Source organism: Octodon degus, unplaced genomic scaffold, assembly GCF_000260255.1.
Source record: "Octodon degus isolate 3935 unplaced genomic scaffold, OctDeg1.0 scaffold00094, whole genome shotgun sequence".
Taxonomy (NCBI): domain Eukaryota; kingdom Metazoa; phylum Chordata; class Mammalia; order Rodentia; family Octodontidae; genus Octodon; species Octodon degus.
In genome coordinates this window covers 9082120-9105765 of record NW_004524670.1, presented here as the reverse complement: position 1 = coordinate 9105765, position 23646 = coordinate 9082120, and the positions used below count along the sequence as shown (strand labels likewise).

The following is a 23646-nucleotide window of genomic DNA, read 5'->3' as shown; positions in this document are numbered from 1 at the left end:
TCTCCCCCTCTCCTCCCTCTCTCCTTCTCTCCTTCTCCCTCTCCCTCTCCCTTTTTATCTCTCTCTCCCCTCCCCCCTCTCCTCTCTTCCCATACCCCCCCATCTCTATCTCTGTCTGTCTCTCTTTGCTATGGCTTAAACCTGTGTGGGGGCCACAATCAGCACACACTCGGTTAGTGAATAAACACGTCCAGCTCATACCTGCTTAAGCTCAGCCTTCAAAGCCTGTGTCATAACTCTTCTCTCTCCATACTGGATTGTATCTCCACTCAGGCCACCTAGGTTAGCACTAAACTATTCTTTTATAGCGGGGCTCTACACTCCCGGGTCCCCTCACTGTGCTTGTCATTTATTTGTATCCATTCCACATATTTTTCTTGCACACCTCAGAACTTAATGGTCCTCCACGGAGCCCTCTCCTCTGCTTACCCTTCTAGAACATTTAACCTTGGATGCCCTAGTTTCCTTCCTTTATAAGCCAGCAGCACCGTAGCTAGGTAGCCAGGAAGCCTTAGTCATTCTTAGCTGCTTTACTGGAGGAAAAAGTGCCCAGAGCCCAGGAAAATGTGGCCTCCTCTTTGAGAACAGCTGGAGAGAGGCGCTGGCTGATGAAGGGTGATTGCAGCTAATGGAGCAGCGACTGTGGCCCCAGTGGGGGTGGGGAAGCCCCCGTTCCAGGCTGTTGCCTCCTTAGCAGGATCCTGCATGAGTGTATTGTCCCTTATGGTACAGTTGTCCAAGAACAGCCCCATAAAGGAAGTATTTTCCAAAGATAATAGGCCCCGTTTGGAGACAGTAGCGGGCTCCCAGTCCCCACAGGTGTACGTAGGCACCGAGGGAACAAGCCCCACAGGGCTGCTGCAGCCGTGGCTTGACCCCACTACATGGCCCGCAGCTGTTCCAGACTCCTGGTTCCGTGATTGCCTCCCTCCCTCCTTCCTGAGCTCCAGCTCCTTTTGCCACCTTTATTTCAATGATTTTTTTTTTTCTAGACAGAGTCCTAGCGTCTTCTTTTGAAGATTTAATGATTTTCCCAGCCATAGACCTTTAAAACACAAAATGGTGAGGGGGAAATGGAACATAGATGAATAAACCCCACCAGTCTTAGATAAGACTCAGGGCTTCTTGCTTGTGACCCAAGACCCATGCGCTTCTCCAGAGCAAGGTCCAGCTCTCTTTTCCAATCCCTCTTGGGTCCACATCCCAGTGTCCTGACCCTGGAAACCTGCTTGCAGAAGGAATGCCCAGCGAGTTGGAGGAAGGGACGGCTCACTCCTGCAGGAGAGAACCAGCCAGCGCAGGGCCCTCGGTGCCGTGCACACTGCTCTGTGGTGTGAGGAGTCAGAGAAGCCTCTTTGCCACTCACTGTGAGTCTGGTTTTGGTGAAAGTTGAAAGCTCCCCAAACTGTCCTAACTTTCTCCTTTTCCTTTACAGCAAGCAACCCCGTGATAGCTGCGCAGCTCTGGTGAGTGCTGCCCAGACTCTGGAGTGCCTCGCTCCTGATGACCATGTTTGTTTGTTTTATTGACTTTTTTCTTAAGACAATTAAGTCAGAATGAGTCACCTGATTTTTTTTTTTTTCCTTTTTCTGCCTGCCCACCTATACTTTCCTCCTGGTTTTCAATAAGTACACAACAGAATGTTCCAAGACAGTTTGTTTTTCTGGAAAACACAGCTGCTCTGTTTGAGTAATATTGTGCTTTGTGTAGTGTGACAGTGGATGATAAGGGTGATAAATGTGTATGGCTCGCAGGGCCAACAGCGTGTCAGGCGGTGATGGGGAAGGAAGGCCATGCTCCTGAGCACCGGCTAGAGGACAGCAGGTGCTGGGTGTGCACTATGTCACACAGGTGTGACATTCTTTCGTGTCTGAAATTCCTGCAGGAGAAAAAGTGAAATCTCCAGCGCAAGAGCCAGCAAACTTTCTGGAAATGGCCAGATGGGAAAGGCTTCTGACTCTGCAGGCTGTGCTGTCCCCTCTCCAGCTGTTCAGCTCTGCTGGTGTAGCACTAAAGCAGCTGTGGACAATACGAAAATGAATGAACATGGCTGCATCCCAATAAAATTTTATTCACAAATACCAGCAGGCCAGATTTGCCCCAAGAGGGGGAAAGGCTCTTATCTTGCCTGTGCACTGCAGTCACCTGGTGACCTCTGACGCGTCCCACTCGCCCGGGCCATACCTGGGCCACGCACATCAGCTCTGGATGGGCCTGGAATGTCGACTTCTGGTTTTCAGAGCTCCCCTCGGGAGCCTATTGTGCAGCTGGTGGGAGCACCGCCACCCTTCCTGGCATATGCCCCTGTCTCTCTGTGCAGTTACTGCTTTTCCTGGGTAAATTTGGACCTGTTGGCTGTCCTACAAGAGAACTACAGATTTGAGTAGTTCAGGCCTTGGTCTGATCTCCAGGTACTGGCAGGTCACCGACTCACCCTAGGCTGCTGGGGAAGATGGACTGAGATGCACACTTTCAGCTAAGAAGTTGACCGGTGGCATGTGGTGGTACAGGGTGTCTCAGGAGTCTCCCTGCCAGCACTAGCTTTGCTCTGACCCACCTCTAGGAACTTTTGCCTTCTTGGGGACTCCCCTTTTCTCATTTCTGATCAAGAAGATAGGGATAGATCATTGTTTCCCCAACATTTCTAGTCTTTAATTTCCACACACCAGAAGAAGCCCAACATACTGTAGAAGCCAAGGTAACGAAAGTGAATCTAGCCAGGGTTATAGCTTAGTGGCATAAGTGCCACCTGCCTGGTAAGCACAAAGCCGCAAGTTCAATCCCTGGTATAGCAAAAAAAGAAAAAAAAAAGTGCATTTATTTTCAAGGAAGTTGAGTGGAAAGGAAGACTCAGCCCTTTGGCCAGTCCCACCCAGAGGCACCTTCAAGGCACCTCAGCTTCTGGAGAACTGGACCAGCCTCTCCTGTCTCCACCGGGAGCTCAGCCTGTCTCTCTGGTTCCACGCTGTGGTGGCAGTGCTGTTCTGCCAGGGGCCTTGCCTCTGAGTTTTGTGCATTCCAGACATCTAGAGAATAACTCCCTGGTACTGCTGAACCGCTGTCTCTGTCCTGCTGGGAGGAAGTGGTAGTGTGCGTGTCACCTGTGTTAGCTGGAGGCTGCAGGTGTGCCCTGTGTCTAGGATCCGCAGTATTGGCACCTTCGTTAGCCAGGCACGTGTCTTACTCTTCTTAGCAGTTTGCAAGCTATAGTTTCTCTCCTTTGCTCTTTTAGAAGTGATTGCTTTGTTTGTTTGTATTTGCCTAATAAAAGGGCATTTTCCTCTTAGCATCTAGTGGTTGGGAATGAAAACAAATGCAGTACAGCCTTTAGGAACAGTTGAGCTAATCACTGCCTCGCCGCAGCTGTTGGGTTGCTTGTGGCAGCCTGTGGGACCCTTGGGATGAGCAAGATTGCTGTGGGAGGCCTGTATGCAACCGTGCTCTGGGCCGCAGAGGTGCTTCTGGAAAAATAGCACCTCCCAGAACATCTAAGCCACCAGATGAACATCTAAGTCGCCACCTAGCTTGGCAAGTCCTGGCTCTATCCACAACCCGGAACATAGAGCTGTTAGACCCCAGGCAAGCCTCAGTTTCCTCTCACGGCTGCTAAAGCAATAAACCTTGGATTCAAGCCCACCACCCCACTGACAGTGATTGCCCAGTGATGGCCTGGTGTCTGTGAGTTTAACTCACACTAGCCTGTTCTCTCTCCTCTTTTTCCTTTGGGAGAGTAGTTCTACCAAAATAGGACCATTCACAAGGAGCTCTGAGCCTTTCTACAGAACCTTCAAGAGCTAGCTTGGTTGGATGAAAAAAGATAGGCTTTACGATTGAGCAGGTTTTGAGTCCAGATCCCAGCTCTGCCACTGACTAGCTGGGTGACCCTGGGTGGGTTTCCAAAGCCCTGTTAGGCAGCTGTTCCTTTATCTGCAAGACGAGGTGCTAGGAAACATCACTGACCTCCCGCCTTGTGGTGTGTGGATCAAACAGTGACAGATGTGAAGTCCCAGCACAGAGCTCCGTGCGACCACTCCACGGTGCTAGCCACATCAACAGTGGCGCAGCGAAGAGCACGGGCCCCCCGGCTCTCCCCGCAGTGCCTGGTGGCTGGTATGCAGTGCCTGTGAATCTCCAGCGGGAAGACGCTCCACACCCAGGAGGCTCCCTGGCCCCGTGGGGCTGCCAGCTGCTGCTGGGCCGGGTCTGCAGTGGGAGCCAGAAGCACTTGGTTTGCCTATGGAAAGGGGCTCCTCTCTGCCACTAAAGTATCACGTCGCAGCTACGTTGTGAAATATTACCTTGTGTTTGTATGGGTGGGCTTCAAAGTTATGAATGAGAAGGTTACTGTTTGTGACATATATCCAGAATAATGCCATTCTATAAAGCTACAATTTCTTTTTCCTTTTTCTTTTAGCTCTAAAACAAATCCTGAAGTCCATAATTACCAGGTGAGAGCCTGCTTTTACACATCTTAAAGCTTTAAATTTTCCACAATGAGTAGTCTTCAGATTTTGAAGAAATACGACATGTTTTGAAAAAACAGTAAGCAGAGGCCCCTTCCCTCCTGGTTCCCCTGGTCCTCGGAGCTACATGTTTTGTCTCACCTCATCAGGTGACAAGCATCAGGGACATAGACGTAAGTTCCTAGGTGGCAAAGCATTCTCTGAGGGGCATTCAGTGAGCTAGCTTTTCATCCAGTGTGTCCTCGGCCTCGTGAGCCTGAGGCTCTGCAACACGCCTTTAGGAGCGGAGGCTTATGTCAGGTGCTTAGCAATATCGCCCCCTCCTAAGCATCCACAGTGCCCAGTGGGATGGGAACATACTAAGAAATCCCTAAGAATGACACGTGGCTTTCTAATCCAGCATTTCTCAAAATAATTTGTGTAGGGGCTAGGGAGATAGCTCAGTGGTCCAAGCGTCTGCCTGGCAAGCGCAAGAACCTGGGTTCAATCCCCGGTACTGCACCTTATGCCAGCCCCAGAGCCCCAGCCATGCCGTGCTGGCCCTGAAACTGCATGGTGGCACATACCTGTAATCCCAGCACTGGGGAAGCTGAGGCAGAAGGATCACTACGAGTCTGAGAAATAAATAAAGTTTTTAAAAATTAAAAAGAACAGGGATCTGGGAAGATAGCTCAGTGGAATAAGCACTTGCCTGGCAAGCACAAGGACCTGAGTTCAATCCCCAGTTCCACCAAAAAAAAAAAAAAAAAAAATTAAAAAGAATAATTTGTGTATCTAGCCCTCCCCCCATAACACACCAGCCTCGCCTCCTCCCCACCCCCATTAACATCAATGGAGCATCAGTTTCTAAAATCCGCTTTGTAAAACTCATTACCTGCAGAAGGAACATAGGGCTGTTTCCACGGTTGATCTTGCCTTCCATAGGACCACGCTGGCCATTTGCCTGCCCACCCCCTGCCAAAGCTCTTGCAAGCACAGAAGGCCCAGCCTGAGCCCAGGCGCCCCTCCTAAGCCACGGTGGCTGGCACTCTGGCCACTCACAGCCTTCTGTGCCCTGGCTCTGGCTCCTGTGCGTCAGTTTCTTACCGCTCCTCATCATACGCTATCTGTTCCGCTTGCCAAGAGTTGCGTAAGTGTTTTCCCCTGGTTCCTTCCTACTCTTCTTTGCTCATGCCCATCTGTTTGGAATATCTTTGCCGCCTATCTGTACACTAAAATGCCCCTCCTCCTGATCCTCACAGTTGAAAGCTACTGGCCCCAGTATTTTCAAGTCTGCTCCATTAAAACTGTCTGACCAGCGTTTTTAAAAAATGGCTAGTGTTAGGCCTCACCCCTGAAAAAGCGAACAGGAACTAGGAGTGGAACTGGGCCTGGGGTCAGAACACAAAGTGTCCTCATGGGCAGCCAGTTGGAAGACCCTGTGGATGATGTGCTTTCTGTTGCTGCCAGCTTCCGTGTCTGATGACTTGTAGGTTGGGACTGTGTAGTAGTGGTCTTGTCTGTGCTGTAACAAAATACTTGATGCTGGGCACCTTATAAGGTAAAAAGCGCAGTTCATTTAGCTCACACCATTAGGACTTCAAGAGCTTGGTGCTGGCCTCTGCTTAGCTCTGGCGAGACCCTTGTGGAGGATGATATCCCAGAGGCAGGAGCATGTGTGGAGGGAGCGATCGATATCACATGGCAAGACGGGCAGCTAGGGCGAGAGGCAGGGCCAGGCTTGCTAGTGCAGTAGGAACTACCTCCATTTCTTTTAAAGGCAGTGCTTCCAGATCTCTCCCTGCTAGCTCTTCCCATCTTGTATAGCACTGCCCTGGGCCCAGTCCATTCATCCCTGAGAGATAAAACTAATCCAGGCCACAGTAGGACACCTCCTAGCTAGATGTGCGTGTCCGAAAGGCACTCTTCTCCTGGCTCCCAGGGCCCTTCTCTCAGTGGTTGTGCGTGTACGGAAGCCACTTCATTCAGGATTTCACTTTGGAGTCTTACTCTGATTATCCCGGATTTGCCGTCACTGAAGACACTAATTCCTGAGATGAGAGTGAGATCCCAGTGTATGTTACGAGATTTCCAACTTAAGTTTCTGAAGGATTTAGTGATCCCTGACTTCTATACATGAAGCCGCATCCTTGTCGTGCAGAGTTTAGAAATGATTTCTACATTGTAGGGAGCAACAAGAAGTACTTTGACGTTAATAAGAGAAACATCCACTTTCCCCGGCTCCTTGCCTGCCTTGGGTTGTTGAATCTTCTTGCTAACAGACTGTCCTTATTGATGTCTTTGGATGGAACTGGGATGTTGAATGGGAAAGGAAAGGTCATTGATGGGTGATCATTGCTTGAAGGACAGAAAATAAAAATGAAGCAAAGCAGTGTTATTCAGTGCAGTCCCTGCCCTTCCCCTCTCCCCTGCAGGCATGCCGCCTCTGCACCTTCTCTGCCTGTAGTGAGCATTCAGGGCTGCAGAGACTTATCTAGACATTGTTCTTTCCACGTTGTTGCAAACCACGGGTCCTTTGCACTTGGCCAGTCTTAGGAAATTTTGTGCCACACTGTCAAGGTTTGGGAGTAAATTCACTCAGAAGAGACCGTCCTAAGAAATGGCCTGATCATATCAGAATGCTGGGAAGGGCTTTTGAGAAGATGGTGTGGCAGCATTCGTCTTCTTCCCAGCATACAAGGTCAGCCAACTGCAGAGGACGGATGGCTGTGTTCTTGATGAGGACACTATTGGCATTTGAGGAGGGACAGTCCGTCATTGTTTGGGACTATCCCTAGAATGACAGTATGTTTAGCTTCCCTTTTGTCTGTCATAGTGACAGAAAGGCCTGACGTGTATTTCCAGATGTCCCCAGAGGAACATACCTGGCCCAGTTGAAAGACCTACCTCAGTTAACATTAAAAGTGTTGACAGTTGAGAGTGTGACAAAATTACCACAGGAGTTGGAGGAAGACTCTGAAATCACCTTCCTCCAGCCATGTTTGTAAGGTTGCTGGCTCTCTATGATGAGTCTAATTTGGGTGACTTTAAAGAGAGAAAAGACCAGTGGGTCCTATTATAGGTTATTTTTCTTTCCTTGAGGACCTGATGCATGGACCCTCATTTGGGGTCTTGCTGGATGACCTAGAAGCCTGGGGCAGTTTGGCTTTGGACAAACTATGGAAATTGCAGGTTTCTGTATCCCCTAAAAGGGATGAATAAGAATACATTGTGTCAGGGTGATTCTGAAGCGCTGGTCAGCTCTCAGATTCTGCAGCTGAGATATTCTCTCCAGCTTCCTTTGCCCTCCAGCCAAAGGTTGCTGACTGGTATCTCTGAAGGGGAAAAAAAATGACTACCAGAATACAGAACAAGCAAAGAGGGCATCTTTTATTTATTTATTTATTTATTTATTTAATGCATTTAGTACCAGGGATATGGGGTCTACAGGGTTTCACTACGTAATTGGACTCGCAGTGATCCTCCTGTTTTCAGCCTCCCAAGCTGCGAGCCCCGGTCTCTGTGCTCTGCCTAAGCAGGCGCTTTAATCCACTGAGCTATCAGGCCAGCCCTGGGAGGGCATCTTAAATCCATGAAAAATGGCTGAACAGAAACACAGAATTTTTGGTGAAAGAACAGGCTACCGCTTATTAACCAAAGCATCAGGAGAAGGAGGAAGAGGAAAAAACGGAAAGATTGGTAGTGACAAGATTGCAATGACTTTAATGTCAGAAGGGCCTCTATTGCCCCTTGGCAAGTTTAGCCTTGAGAAGCCCCACGGCTTTTTGCAGCGTCTGCGGTTGCTGCCCTCTGCAGGCCAGAAGTGGCGAGACAGCCTGCCCCCAAGCCAGGCCCGTCCTAGCGGCACCTTGGCCACTGCTCTGTGTTTTCTCCTCTTCACTGATAGGAAGCTTCTCCCCCACCCTCCTTCCTTCTGTCCATTTGTCCTTCTTCCCTCCCTCACCTGTCTTCATTATATTAGGATAAGTGCTCTGAATGGTTATTCATTTTGTTTTGAATTACATTTTAGGAAAATATCTTTATTGTTTATACCAGGGAAGAAGAAAATAGTTCTCCTTTAGCCCTGCAGCCTCGCGTAGCATCCCCACCCTTCCGTGGGGTACCCAGGCATAACCCTTGCACATGGTTGCCATCATTTTAAGCAACAACAAAATGTTGCTTCTGAGGAGAGAAATCGTCCCCTGCTCTACCTGCCCCTCTGGCGCCTGTTTCCCTGGAGAAGGAATAGGGCCCGTGGTGGACGCGCAGGATCGCCCCTTCCCCGCACATGCTGTCTCCTGGCTTCTGGGCAGCATCCCAGCCCCCCAGCTGCATCCGCGGGGCGGGGGGTGGGGGATGGGGGGAGATGCGATCGCCCTGGGAAAGGCCCGCCCCACCGGGGCTTGGTTACAGCCTTTCTGTTCATATCCCCAGAAAGTGAATGAAGACCATTGAAGCCCACAGGCCGCCGAGTAATCGTGTGTGGTGTTTTATTTCTAGCCTCAGTACCATCCTAGTGTCCACCCCAGCCAGCCCCGGTGGCATCCCCACTCTCCAAATGTCAGGTAAGTGCTCAGAGCTGCCGCAGTTTGGGCTTCAGGAAGTTCTTCTCTCTCTGAGAAGTCCCCACTCTACTCTGCGCTGAACTGGAAACCAACCAGTGGCAGAAAGAGCTCCGGGGGTCGCGGCAGAGGTGAATCATTTGCAAATTGCAGGAAGCCAGCTCAGAGTCTTTGTGCAGTGAAAGTGGATTTTAAAATCATTCTAACCTCAGACATTTTTGGCTTTATATCAGAAATGTTGCTTAAAATTTCAGAGTAACATTTTCCTGCCTCAGAAATTCATTTACTTAAAATGCAGTGAAAGCTTTGTCATGGGGTTTCTTAAAGATTTTTTTCCCCCAAGGATGGGGACAGCATTTGTTTGGGTAATTATGGATCTTTCCCCCATAAACCAAGCTTTTTCTGAAAAAGATAGTCATTAATTTTAGCTTTGTGGTCACCGTCACAACAGCTCTGTGTTACCATTGTTGCTTGAAAACAATATGTAAACAAGAGGGCTTGGCTCTGGCTCTGTAACCCTTATCTATAAAAACAGAAGGATTTGGCCCGAGGGGTGTGGTTTACCAGCCTCTGTCCTAACCTGCAGATCCTTGCTGAAGGAACTAGGTTATCTATCTGTGGTGCCGGTTTTATAATTAATCCTTATAAGTTCCCTGTGGCCGCCTCAGCTCTACCTATAAGATCTGTATCTCAGATCAGTCTTAATTGGCGTTTAAGTGTCCACGTATTTCAGAGCCAGTTGGTGGGTTCAGTTTGCATAAAGGTAAGGCCCTGAGCTCCTTGACAATCAAGGGAGAATCGAGTGGTGGAAGCAAATCTGCGCAGAGGAGTTCAGTGAAAGCTTCTTGGGGATCCTGTATTACAGCAGTACAATTTTATTATTACACACATTATAATATTTGTGTAACTTTTTATTTATTTATTTGTGGTACTGGAAATTGAACTCAGGACCCGGCACTGGCCAGGCAAGCACTTGTTCTACTGAGCTATCTCCCTGGCCCTCATATAACTTTTTAAATCAAGTTTTATTGGAGTGACAGTTTTAGATCTTTTACTATTTTAAAGATAATTTATTTTCCAGAAAGATGGGGTGTTTCTGTTTTTTGGGTTTGTTTTTTTGTTTGTTTGTTTGTTTGTTTGTTTTTAGTACTAGGTATTAAATCTAGGGCCTAACGCATGCTTTCAAGCATTCTACCACTGAGCTATACCCCCAGCCCTGCTTTTTATTTTATCTTGAGATGATCTCGCACAGTTGCCCAGGTTGGCCTTAAACTGGGAATCCTCCTGCCTTGGTCTCCTGAATAACTGGAATTATAGGCATGCACCACCACATAAGGCCAGAAGTTTATTTAATTAACACTGATTCATAAGATTTTATATCGAGCATTGTCTATTCTATTATAGCTTTATTCGGAGGCATGACCTACCCCAACTTTCTCGAGAGTTGTGCTAGAGCCCCGAAGACTAGCAGGTTTAGTGTCCCCTGGGAACTTGTCAGAAGTGCCTGTCTCTGCCCTGCGTCAGAACCTGTGAGGAGGGGCCCACATTTTGTGGATTATCTAGCTCCCCAGAGATGCCCCACGCAAAGAGAGCTCACCTGTCCGACACTTCTGGCAGGTGCTACCCAGAGCGGTCACCTTGCACATTGGTATGATAAAGGAAGCTTTCTGCCTTCTCCTGCACTGCCCCAGACTGACTTGACCCTCTTTTCCAGTCTGGGAAGCTGGTGCTCTGTGTCCAAGTTGTTTGTTTTTGTCTTTTGTTTTTTGTGTCCGAGTTTTTAAAATAGCAAAGTAGCGACTCCATTCACTGCCATGTGTCAGCCACCTCAAGTCATTCTTCCCCGTCCATTTCCCTGCACTTGTGTTGTTTCACTCATTTCTCACTGTTCTTCCATTTTTCCACTAACCATTCACTCTGCAAACAAAACAGGCCATCCTTTCAGGATGACAAGTCGCACTGGAAGGCACCGGCCAGTGGAGAGGACAGCCCTTTTGACTATGTACGCGACCAGAACCAGAAGAACTTGGGCGGGGTGCACAGTGTGACGTACCGGGACAAACTCATGACTGCACTTTGAGAGACCAAAGCGTCTGACTGCTGGTCACCATCGTAGTGTCATTGCCTTCCATGAGAAGCATCTTGGCATCACATGGACGTGCGTGCAAGAGTCTTAAGGAATAGTTCTTCTAAGAGGGGTTGTCAGTGTCCACGTACATACTGGAGGAGAGCTACCGTAGCTATTCATAATTTACTGTTGACCGCATTCTCGATGAAATGAAGGTAGTTAAAGGCTCAGGAATCATTTTGATAATCTGATTTTAAAACTGGAGGAAAAGTCTATATTTATCATCCTGCTACATATCTGGTATTCTTTGTTATTTAAGAGGAGCAAATGAAACCAAAAAAGCTTAGGGAGCTAGCAGGACACACAGTGATATTACAAAGATTGAAACTCCAGCCCCTGCCTCTCTGTGAGTTGGGTGGATCATGTCCCCCTTTATTGGCCTCATTTTTTCACCTTAAAATAATGGATTGGACCACGTGACCTTCAAGGTCCTCCCTGACTCAAAAATTCTGTGATTTATTACAACTTAAATTCTTTTAGGTGAAAGACATACATTCAAACTACTCATTAAGGAAGACTGCAATATCCCCTTCTTTGACACGAGTTTAATAAAGTATATAACTTATTAGATGTTATATAAATACAAGACTTTGACTTTCATATCTTAAAGCAGTTTAGCAACTTGGAATTTCAGCCTTAGTACTAATCATGAATCGCATAGCATCCATTTTGATAGAATTTGCTGCTCAAGTATAATTTTTAATATCTTAATGATTGGTGCTGCTAACTCACGTGATTTCAGAAGACGTCGCTGTAGATACACACTGTCACAACCAGGGGTTGGATTTTACTCTGGCCTTGTTCCCCTGGGAAGCAGCCGAGATGCACTTAGGGCTCAAGTGAGGGCCTGTAGGGTCTGAAGGAGTTTCTGCCAAAGCGTCCTGTAGCAGACGCGGGATGGGCACAGCCCCAGTCTTTTCGTAGAACCAGAAAACAGTGTGTCAGCCTGTAGGGTGAAACTTGGACCAAATTATTTACTTCTCCATTTGACGTCAAGTCAAACAGCTTTTCCTCCTAGTAGGCCTGAGACACTTTTTCTATTAGTGCTTTTATGATATCAGTCTATTGTTGTGCCACCTTTATAGGTATGATTGTAAGTTGGCCCATTTTAAGCTACAAAAATGTATTGGTGTCCTTTGAGATATTTTATTGCTAAAAATCAATCTTGTTTGGAGGAAATGAGCTGTGTCCCCTGCACAGTGGAATTGACCACCTACAAGTTCCCTGAGATCTTTGTTTACAGGTGTATTCCATTTCAGAAAACGTTCCAATCCTCAGTGTGTATGCTACATCCAAATAAATGTGTTCCAAACCTTCTCATCTTCCTGATAACATTTTTACAAGTGTATTTCTGAGGAATAAAGATTATTCTTGCTTTTTTTTTTTGGCCTCCATCTTCATTTTATTGATCGTTGCTTCTGCAGAGAAGTCTCATTTGCAGATGGTCTTGCTCGTGGGACAGTTGGCTTTTGGAAGTCTGAAGATGAGCGTTCTGTCAGGTGGCCTGGGTCAAGAGTAGTTCATCTGGCACAGCGGCCAAGTTGCGTCCTCCCTGGGGCAGCTCTGGTGGAGCCATAGCGCCTGCGCACATGGGCTAGGCAGCACGAAGTGGCGGCGTGGGGCTCCTGATAACAGTCCTGCGGGGAGGGTGGGTGTTCATCTTGGATGCTTTGCTCTTCCTGGCTGGAAAACGTCCCAACCCATGTCTGTGCTTCCTAGAGACTGTATACACCAGTGGTGGCAAACCTGTGGCATGCGTGTTATGTTTTTCTTTAAAAAAAAAAAAAATGTTAGTGTAGAGTTATTTTTTCTAAATGAAAACCTCATTGTCCAGGTTTAATTTCAGTGTTGGTACTTTGTGATAAATAAGTGGGTTTGGGGTTGCAGTTCGATCGCTAAAAGGTTTGCCATCACTGGTATATACTATCAAATACCCTCTATTCGGTATCTTTCTATTTAAAGTAACTTGGATAGATACAGTTGTCTGCAACCAAGACAACTAAGCAGTATGCACAATTAGAGCTTTCTAGTTGTTAAATTAGGTGCACTTTTCATTCCTTAGTGGACCTTTCTCTGTCTACCGCATTTGACAGCCTTGATCTTAACAGCCTTGTCTTGTGCTACTCTGTTAAATGTTGGAGTCTCCCCAGGGTCTTTCCCCTGCCCACTGCTTTTCTCACTTACCGTAGTCTACTGGAGTCTTCTTCTGTCTTGCCCATAGTGCTGTGGACTCTGGCGCTCATCCTCTCTAACTCAGAACAGTTTTCAGACTGACATTTCCATTTGGACATCCTGTGTAAACAAAACTTCACACAGCAAAAATCAAACTTAATCATCTTACCACTTTGCACAAAACCCACAACTTTGCTTTTGCCTGTTTTCTCTCTTGTAACAGTAGTGGGCATCTCTACATCATCCATGGCTCTCTTCCTTTTGCTCCTCATTTTAGCAATCCACAGGCCTTTTCAGCTCTGCATTCTTAGGACTCATATGTAGCCCTTCCCTCCTCTTCTTTCCAACACTGATCTTGTAGAAGCGTTGTTCCCCTTACTAAGAGGTGTCCTTGCTGGTCTCCTTTTCCTCAGTCGACATCTTTCTAAAACATCAACTAATGATGCCTTTTCAATGCTGGGTCCCCCATGGGGTGAAGTCCACAGCCCTCTTTCTGGAATCCTCCCACTTTTTGCATCTGTCCCGTTGCTCTAGCACAGTGGCAGTGGACCTAGGGCCTATGTGCTGGTTTTCTTTTAAGACAAAAGGTGTTAATATATGAGTTTTTTCTAAACTAAAACCTCAGTCTTCAGGTTTAATTGCAGTGTTGGGACTTTGCACTGAAGAAGTGGGTTTAGGGTTGCAGTTCAGGCACCGGTCTCTAGAAGGTTCCCCATCACTGCTCTGGCATATTCAGCTTTCTGTCTCTCACCTTCCTATTTGAAATCCTACAAACCAAAACTGCTCCTAGTTCCTGGCACACACCGCCCCCTGCTATGACTTCTGCTTAGAATCCTGTCACTGTCATCCCTTCCCTCAGCTCCTCATCTGTTAAGCCTCCGCGCAGACGTCATCTCTAGGGACTCTTGACAGCCCCCTCCTCTTCAAGTTGGATTAATTTCTGTGTTCTGTATTTCACTACCACCTCTCCTTCCACCTCCAGAGACAGCAACATTGTACTCACAGCCTCTTTTGTTCACTTCCCGATGCCTGTGAGCTCCTTTAAGTAGCTTTGTGACTTCCTTGCCTTTGTTCCCCAGAGCCACACAGATCGCAGGTGCTTAAGGAGTGTCTACCCAGCAAGTAGATTATTTCATATTCATTCTAAACAAAGTGACCAAAGAGCAAGCAGTAGTCCATCATCCTGGGCTGGTGGGGTCTGGAGGTATCTGAACAACCTCAGCCTCAGACGTTGAGTAAGACGTGAACCCTCTTGTTATTTCTGGTTTAGGCTTAATCATCTGGATATTACTCAGTATGTCAGCTGTGTACTTGTTTGAGACACTGTAATGTTGAGCCAGGCAGGGGACAGCCCCCTGGCATCGGACAGTCCATTACATTGGCATTGACCCAGAGGACAGTATAGTTGTTTAGTAGCCATGTGCTATCCCTCAAGGGGGAAGCCCAGACGTAGTGTTTAGCCGAGCAATAAGTAGTCTGAATTCTGGCTCCAAAGTCTTTGTTAATCTCTGGTTGCTAATGCTTTACCACTAAGCATTCTACAGTCATGATCCTGTTGATCCAATTGCATGAAGATACTATAAGGAGCAAGATTATTCCAGTGAGCAGTTTGGTACATTCAAGTGTAGTAACTAGAACACCTCCCCTCTCTACTAGCAGTCTAGTAACTCCTGTGCACCTCCATCACCGCCACCACCAGTGGTCTGGTAACTTTCCATATCCCTCCATGCACGTACCAGGGGTTATCAACCTTGCCCACACTCGGTGATCCAATTACCCTGTCTACTGCACCCTATTACCCTCCCCCTAATGGTCCAGTAGCCCTCTGCAAACCTCACCACCCTTGCCAATCTGATAACCTGTACACACAGCATTCATTCAACAACAATCCCATTTTCAAAAGAGCAGAGATTGATATCATTTGTTCTCAGCAAATCACTCCTTATTTAAGGTGATCTACTTCCAAAAGCTCATAAAATAGTTTCTTCTGAAGCATTCTCTATCAGCAAAACCAAGCTCGCTGTCCCATAACTAAAAGAATGTAACTTAGTGCATTTGGAAGCTCGGGTACTCCGTTCATGCACTCATGTTCCATGATCTCTCAGAACATCCAACTATGAGATGGTGATGTCATTGGATTGATGCAATTCACATGTTCATATGGGTCAGAGGTCTTAAAAGCACGCCAGGTTAGGAATTACCTTGGCCTTCAAAATCTCCTTGTTTATGTCATTGCTGGGTCTCCCCTTTCCACCGAAAGTGGTTTGCCTTAACAGTAAAGATAGAATAAGGGCAGTTCAGGGGTTCACTTTTGTCTTTCTTGCCTGTTAATATTGCACTATTTGCCACCCTTCCATGTCCATGGCTGTGACCTCCTGGGTCCTGCTCTAAACACAATAAACAACAGAGCTTTTTTCTTGACCTTGACCTTGACCTTTTAACTAGTCCTTTAAAATCTGAGCTCATGAAAGAACTCCCTAAGCAGCCATATTGATCCTTTGGATCAATATTTCTCCAACTAAGTGCTTCATCAATTCCCTGGCTGACCAAGTCTTCCAGATGTCCCAGGTAAATACCCTAAATTGCCTTAGGATGATTTGTTTCTGCCACCTCAGACAAGAGGCCATAGGCAAATACAGAGGCAAGGCATGAAGGGGCAGAAAGTGAGAAAGAAATGACTGCTGAAGTCCCTGGGCATGGAAAATCTGGCCCGTTTTAAGAAGCCCTGAGGATACCTAAAAGGCAAGCGAAGTGAAATTGACATTCAGCTGAGCTTGGGCACAAAAAGAAAATCAATTCTGCAAACAGGCCCACTTTCCCCAAGACTGAAGAAGCAAACATGGCTTGGGCAATTTATTTAAAATGTCAGTTGCTGAACTCTATTTAAGTATTTGAGGGTGAGACCCAAGAAGCTGTGCTTGAACAGTTACCCGCAAGGGAGCTCGAGGTGGGCAGAGGTAGAACCTTGCTTTGGAAAACCACCGCTGCATACTTGGATGTGACTGTTTTAATTGCTCACATTTTCAGTAGAGGCAAAATTTTCTTTTAGTGGAATGAGGTTAAATAAAAAGTAAATGGGCCGGTACTTCATAAGTAGCTAATCTGTGTGTTCCATGTAGCTTTGCTTTCCTTACACCTATGGTGAAGCAGAAGAATGTGAGGATTCTAGTAGCGTCTTCAGATGGTTTCAATTTCACCATCTGCCCCCCTCTCCATCCTGTCCCAGCACATCCGTGTCCTCATTCTGACCTCACTGCACAGGCAAGGCCTCAGGGAATTAACCTCTGGACAAGGTCAGGCTTATGCACACCACCTCCCTGAGGACCTGCATCAGGACTTGAGCCCCTGGCTGAGAAGCCAAGTTGGCAAAAGCAAGATGGACCAATGTTGCAAGCCACATAACAGAGGAACTAGAGGCCACAGTGTGGCACACTGGGTCTACCAGCAAGAGCCCTCCCTCACTCTGGTTAGATAGAGTACAAAGCCTTGGAATCTCGCATCTTTGTATCCGAACTTTGCCATTTCCTAGCCCGTGTGACTTTTGGCCGGTTTTTCCTATTTGTCTCATTTTCTTCATCCTCATAAATCTATGTTGTTGCCATTAGGAGAATGGAATGGCATTATGCATGCAAGGCATTTTGTAGTGACTCTGGCTGGTAGCAATTTTTTTAGAGAGTTTTGAGATGTAAGCCTTTAGGAGCCCATGTACACAGAAATAGGCCAAGGAGAGTCAAAGTCTAGCTCAAGAAACGGTGTATCTCAAAGGTTGATGGGTAAAGATGTGTAGTCTAAGTTTAGCAGTGGAGAGGATGGGCGTAGTTCCAAACAGGAGATCAGATAGAAGAGGGTTAGCACAATACAAAAGACACCTCTCTTTGAAACTGGCAAGGGAAGAGCAGAAACACTGTGGGGATCTTTTGAATGGGGAATAAAAAAAGAAATCAAGATGATATTTCTGTCTGAGAATCCAGGAAATAGCCATCCAGGCGCAATGTGGACAATGCTTGTCCACCTGTAGATGGCAAACCGGACAGTAGGGAGATGGTGAGACTGCTAAGATTCTGTTCTGCTGGTTCAACTGGACTCAAAAGTTTAGAAAATTAAAGCATCTCCTCAGCTCCCCACTTTTCTAACTTGGGGGTTCATCTCAAAGTACAGGAAGATTTGACCTATTAGGAGACTAAGTAGAAAGCAATACAGGAAAGCCTGGTGCTTTTAAAAAAATAAGTAACAGATAGTAGTATAATTTTAAAACAGAAGTGTCTGAGTTTTCCTCCTATTCCCCACCCCCTAGTTCCCTCTGGAGGCAAACATTGTTAGCATTTCTTCTTGTCAGTGTCAAGCTGTTTTTCATATAAACAAGCACATATGTTTATTCAAGGAGTCCATATTCATGTGAATGCAAGCTGTATCCACTCGGGTTACAGTTGCCTGACCTTCTTGTACATTTTACTTTTGCACTTGAACAAATTAATTTGTAAATTCCCTGGAAGTAGAAACATTTGAGCAAAAGTTATATGCATCATCTAATTTGAGCATTGTATTGATGATGACAGTACTGTTATGACTTTACAGGAAGCATTCTCATAGCCTTAGCTAAGTTTTTAAAGAAATCATAAGCCAGATGCATCAGCAAAAATTTCCATTTTAGTTACATTTTTCAAGGAGCAAGATTGCACACTTTTTCATCTTTGTGAATACTCTTATTTGCTGTTTTCTGCGAACCATCTGGAATTTCTGCCTTTAATAGTTGTAATAATGATCAGGCCACTAACTGGGCACCGCTTATCCCAGTTACTCAGGAGGTTGAAGCAGGAGGATCGCAAGTTCGAGGTTTGCCTCTGCAACTAGGACTCAGTCTCAAAAAGATCTGGGGATGCAGCTCCATTATAGAGTATTTGACAAGTGGGAAGCGCTGGGTTCAATCACCTGCAATGCACATGCGCACTATTAACCATGCGCCTTAGCATTTTGGTTGTACCAGGGATTGAACTTAGGACCTTGTGCTTGCCAGGCAAGCACTTATTCTACTGAGCTATCTTCCCAGCCCCTATCTGAGCTGATCTTTTCCAGACACTTTTTGAAAGCAGTTTGCAGAAGTTCCAATGACAACCAGCACAATCCCACCCTGGAGAGCCAGAAGGTGATAGAGGCAACGTAAAAATAGCTACAGCAAAGAAACTTCTTTATTGTAACTATATTTCCTTTTCTTTGCGGGAGTTTATTGAGGACTTCCCAATCAGACTACATAAATATCCACTGCAACACCATGAATTTCTCTGATAGAGTTCACCAAGAAAAAAAAAAAAAAATGGATTTACCTTTAATTACAATTAAATTTCTAATATAGTCTATCTAAAATTGCAGCCTTCTCCCGAGACCCAACAGTGATTTTATTGGAGAAAAGGCTGCAGAATTTAAAATACCAAAATCATTGTAGCTTAGGCAAGCCACTAAAAAGGGTTAGAATAATTAGAGGAACATCCCCGGGGGCTCGTGTTATAAGAAACCTGCAGCAACCTATCTAATCATCCCCTGCTGAACACGAACGGTTTAAACGCTGACTTCTGCAGCTGAGTCCTCAGTAGCGCGCGCTGTTGCTATGCTAACCACCCAGCCAACCTCATTCCCTGGCTGAATAATGGACATTGTACCTATATTAAAGGCAATTAAGCCAACAAGCCCTTAAAATTTGGCCCAGTGTCTGGCCACAGAGGCTAGCGAAGGATGTGTATGACAGAAGCTTCTGAAAAGCCTGCACGAATTAGAGAACAGGGAAGGAGACTCATCTGAGATTTTTAAGCACTAATGAATATCAACATAGATTAACCCTCATCTGTGTCCCCTCAGAAACACAGACCCAGTTTTCTGCTCCAGCTCCAGCTTCAGCCCTGGCCCTAGATCACACTGCTATCTTATAAAATTAGAACATCTAAAATATACCCTTAATGCGTTATCCATTTTATTCATCTAACCTGAACTTTGTGCTGGGATGAATAATACTTTAATTTCATTCATTTGGTGAATTAGGGGATGTCTGGGGACGGGAACCCGCCCAGCTCCTGCCCGCGTCTCCAGTAGCTTAGGGGGCACAGGATGGGAGAGAACTGCCTGTGTAGATGTTATGTGACACTCCAGCAGCTGAGCCTTCACAGCAGGGATTATTTCATCTTTCTGTTCCTTCCCGGCTCCCATATAACACCATTTGGGGCTTCACTTAAAGCTGCCGTTAGAAATGAGTCTGTTCGTGGCGTTGCCCACCTGGGGGAAAAAAAAAGAATCATTTAAAGCAGAGTGGGGGCAGTTAAACACAGAATTGAGATGTCAAAAAATAAAAGGGGAATTGTCAGACTTCTTAGACCTGAATACTGTGAAGGAAAACAACTGTATTTACATCCATTTTTTTTTCCTTTAGTAAGACACGAAAAAGATTAAATAAAATTCTGAGTCATGACCCCTTGAGCAAAAATAAACATATGAAACAGTAATTCTCTAGACTGATCTTGTAATTGATCTGAAATTGCTAATAACCAAGGTCTAACTACAAAATCCTGTAGAACCCCTGCAGGCAGCCCCGTGGCACCTTCCTGGCCCACATGTCTGTATACACGCACGGAATCACGAAGACACGTGCAATGAGAAAGCCACCGTAAAACTCAGCAAGGGAACGTCAAAAGAAAATGAATTTTCTGCCAGAAAAATATCAAGTCCTGCTTGCCCGCTTGCAGCCATTTGTTGAAATCATTTGATTGCAATTACACAGAAGGAAAAATCTAGGCCTGAAGATAAAGACCCATTTCCTGCCTCTGACTCACTTAGGACCCAACTATAACAGAACCTTAGCTCACTGTTCAGATGTGAAATTTTTACTGTTTTCAGAGACTAAATATATAGTTAGAAGCAACTAAGGAATTCATGGCTAGAGTAAAATTTTTATGAGGAGGTGCTTGATAATTACCTAAGGGGAATTAAAATGTAATATACTCAAACTAATTGGACAAATATTTGCTCTACTATTATATTGGCTCTTATGCTTTAATATTGAAAATGATGCCATCTTTGACTCCAGGTAGCTAATAAACTAATTAAAGCAAGAGTGCCCAGGCTAATGTGGAGTCACCTGTCACCTGTGCTAACACTAGAATGAATTTGGAAAGTTGCTTGGAAAATTTATTCAAAGATATCTCATTGCTATTTGTTTCTCAATAAAATTATGGAAAAAAAAAGAAAATTTATTCAAAGAAATAGTGTGGAAAAGTTTCCTTCTGCCAATTGGTCTATATGAAGAAATCTAAACTATATAAAAAAATTTTTTTTCTTCGTTCTGCAAATTGAAGCCAGGGATTGGGCATGCTATATTTTGACCTTTTCAGACAAGACAAAAATTATCATCGCTAGTCTTTTTCTTTTAAGCAAAACGACTAAATTGCTGTAAGAAATCATTCCTAATTAACAGACCTGCCATTCATGTGTCACATTTCTAAGATGCTGATACCATTTTCTTCTCAAACTCATTTAAAAAAAAAAGTTTTTCAAATATATATTCCACAGACTTATTGGCAGAGCATGCACATACTGAGCTCAGGAAGAACTGTTGGTCTGTTCAGTCTCTCCTAAATTAAGATTGAAGTAAGTGATGAGTATCTTAGACACTAAGGTGAGTAAATGTACTTTATCTTTCAGTCAGACATGGCAGGGGTCAAGTGATTTCATTATTCCGTGCTGTATTTCCTGGCATATAAATGCTTAATAAATCTCCAACAGCGTAGGGCCCGGGACCGAAGCGGCTAAGGTGGCTGAGGTCATTGCCAAACAGCAGCACAGCCAAAATCTAAGCAGTGTCATTTAGCTTGAAAGGCAGCCCTAGCTCAAGTTGCTTAGGTTCAAATCTCAGCTCTGCTGTTTACGAGCTCTGTAACTGTGGAAAAGTTAAGTCTTCTTGTGACTGCTTTTGGTCTATAAGAATAAATAACTGTCCTTTCTTCAAATGGCTGTGGTGATTAAGTAAGCTTAACTCTTGGCACAGTGCTACACACTCAGAAGTGCTACCCCACCCCACCCTGCCCCACATCTAAAAACAATGACTTAAGCACTAGCATTCAGTCAGAGGGCAAATTCTGTGCTGAGACTGTATCTGTAAACACACAGTACCTGGGTAGATTCTGATAAGAGAGCACAGTGCAAGAGCCACTGTTCCAGGCGGAGGACTGAATGAATACTGGATGCTTCCTCTGGGCTCCTGTGTGGCTGTCTAGGTGCGGATTCTGCGTGCAGGGCTGCCGTGGGAGTTAAAACATGTGGCAGGAATAGGAGAGAGGGGAAGGTGAGCATGGGCAGCACCTGGCACCTCCTGGCAGAGCAGTTGGGACAAGATGCTGCAGGCTGCGGAGCAAGGATGCCCACCATGTTTACCTAAGCAAAGTGACAAGCTGGTACAGAACTGATGGGCGCATCTCAGCCCCCAGACATTTGGCAGTCTGTTACAGGCAGAGTCTCTGTCACCTTCTTGGTCTGCCTGGCTGGCATTTGGTTGTTTCAAAGGTAGAAGAAACAAATACTGCAGGTATTGCTGTTAAAGCAAGGAAGACTGAGTTAGAAAACAATGCGTTTACGTGAGAAGTCCGAGGAAGAAAGTAGCCCGGACGTCTTAGAATCATTAATATAAAAGGAGTAGAATTCAACATTTAGTCTTCCATGTCCTCTAACCTTTAAAAGATCAGATTAAAAACAAATACCTAAATGAGACTATTTATCATGTGGGCTATAAAGATAGCTCTGATAATCTAAGGGAGGACGACTTTCGCCCGAAGGCCTTTCCAGTAAACCCATGATGGGAAAGTGTTTCAGAAGGAAGAAAGATGTAACTGTAACATCTGATCAAAAACAAAGGGATCCAAAGGTTTCTTCTAAGAACCTTAAGGTTTTCTAGAAGTTAGTTGGAGCAAAATCTTGAGCAGTGGTACACAACCACGTCATAGGCCATGCACAGAGCATGTATTATTTTTGTCTTTTCCAACAAGGAATACATAAGCTGCAGAAGGTAACAAGAACGAAGCAAAGGAAAGTGAAGTTCAAGATAAGAGAGTAGGGAGAAGGTATCTTACTGCTTTGTGATTAGTTCAAGTCTTGCAGGCTCAGGAAAATGCTTTCCTGCATAGTGAGGCAGTTTGCCCTTGTCACTGCTGAGCCAGCATTTGGTGCCCTTTGAAAAACCAGAGTCTTGGGGAAATGCCAGAGGAGAAGAAGGAAGGAGAATGGATTTCAGAAGCCACACTGATAAGCATAGTGGTGATGCCGAGGAAAGTCTGAGGACAGGGTCTTCTTAAGGCATCTGGGAAAGGGAACAGTGTCTAGTAAGGAAGAGCACAGATCTGCTCAGGATTGAGTCATGCTAATCTTCCAAGATTCCTAGAAAGCGAAGACCAGAAGGGCCACAGGGCAAAAGGGAGTTTGTCGGAAAGCCTAGTTTAGTTGGAGATATTCAATATTGAAACACGAGGTAGCCCACAAGCTTCAGAACTAGGGTAAAGATAACTGCTCACACTCAGCACCATTCTGGAGCCTTCACCAGTGTGTAAGCCAAGAAAACAAAGTAAGAGAAACGTACTGGAAAGAAAAGCAAAACTCACACGACTATCTTCTTCAAATTTAAATGAACTCTAATAAGAGTTCAGCAAAGTGGTCAGAATCAGAAATATTCTAAAGTCAGTAGCTCTGCATACATAATCGTTAAAAATTAGGGGAAATGTGACCATCATTAATAACATCTTTTTTTTTTTTTTTTTTTTGTGGAACTGGGGATTGAACTCAGGCCCTTGCACTTGCTAGGGAAGCGCTTATTCCACTGAGGCATCTCCCCAGCCCACGTCTCATTTTCAATTGTGACAAAATTGAAAGATAGGAATGAAGTGAACAGGATATGTTTCATATCTTAGTGGAAAGTTATAAGTTCTGATTGAAGGACGTATAAAAAGTTCTAAACAAATGGAGACAAATATGTTATTTATGGGTACATTCTTTCAAATTATTCCAAAATATTTAATTGTTCAAATCACAATTCCAAGAAGGAATTTTTGGTAGAAATGTGAATTTTAAAGTAACATGGAAGACTAAGTACATGGTACATCCAAAACGAAAACGAGGAAGAGGGAGAAGGAAGAGGGGACGAGAGGTGGGAGGGGAAGAAGAAGGAGAGGAACAAGAAGAGAGGAAACAAGGATGTGGAATAGATTTGTGATGTTAAATATTAAAACCATATATCAAAAGTAATGAAGTCAAACTTCTGGTGGTTCAACAATAGTGGGAAGAGCCCAGAAATAGACTGGCTTATATTATATTTTAG

General features: G+C 45.3%; 1 protein-coding gene across 1 annotated transcript in view; it reads left to right on the top strand.

Moving 5' to 3' along the window:
- Positions 1 to 23646, top strand: part of Epb41l4b (erythrocyte membrane protein band 4.1 like 4B) — a 138235-nt gene that overhangs the window by 68554 nt on the left and 46035 nt on the right. Inside the window, exons 13-15 of the mRNA XM_023722919.1 lie at positions 1436 to 1466; positions 4415 to 4448; positions 8943 to 9007. Coding sequence (XP_023578687.1) covers positions 1436 to 1466; positions 4415 to 4448; positions 8943 to 9007 — 130 coding nt within the window. The remainder of the gene's footprint in view (positions 1 to 1435; positions 1467 to 4414; positions 4449 to 8942; positions 9008 to 23646) is intronic.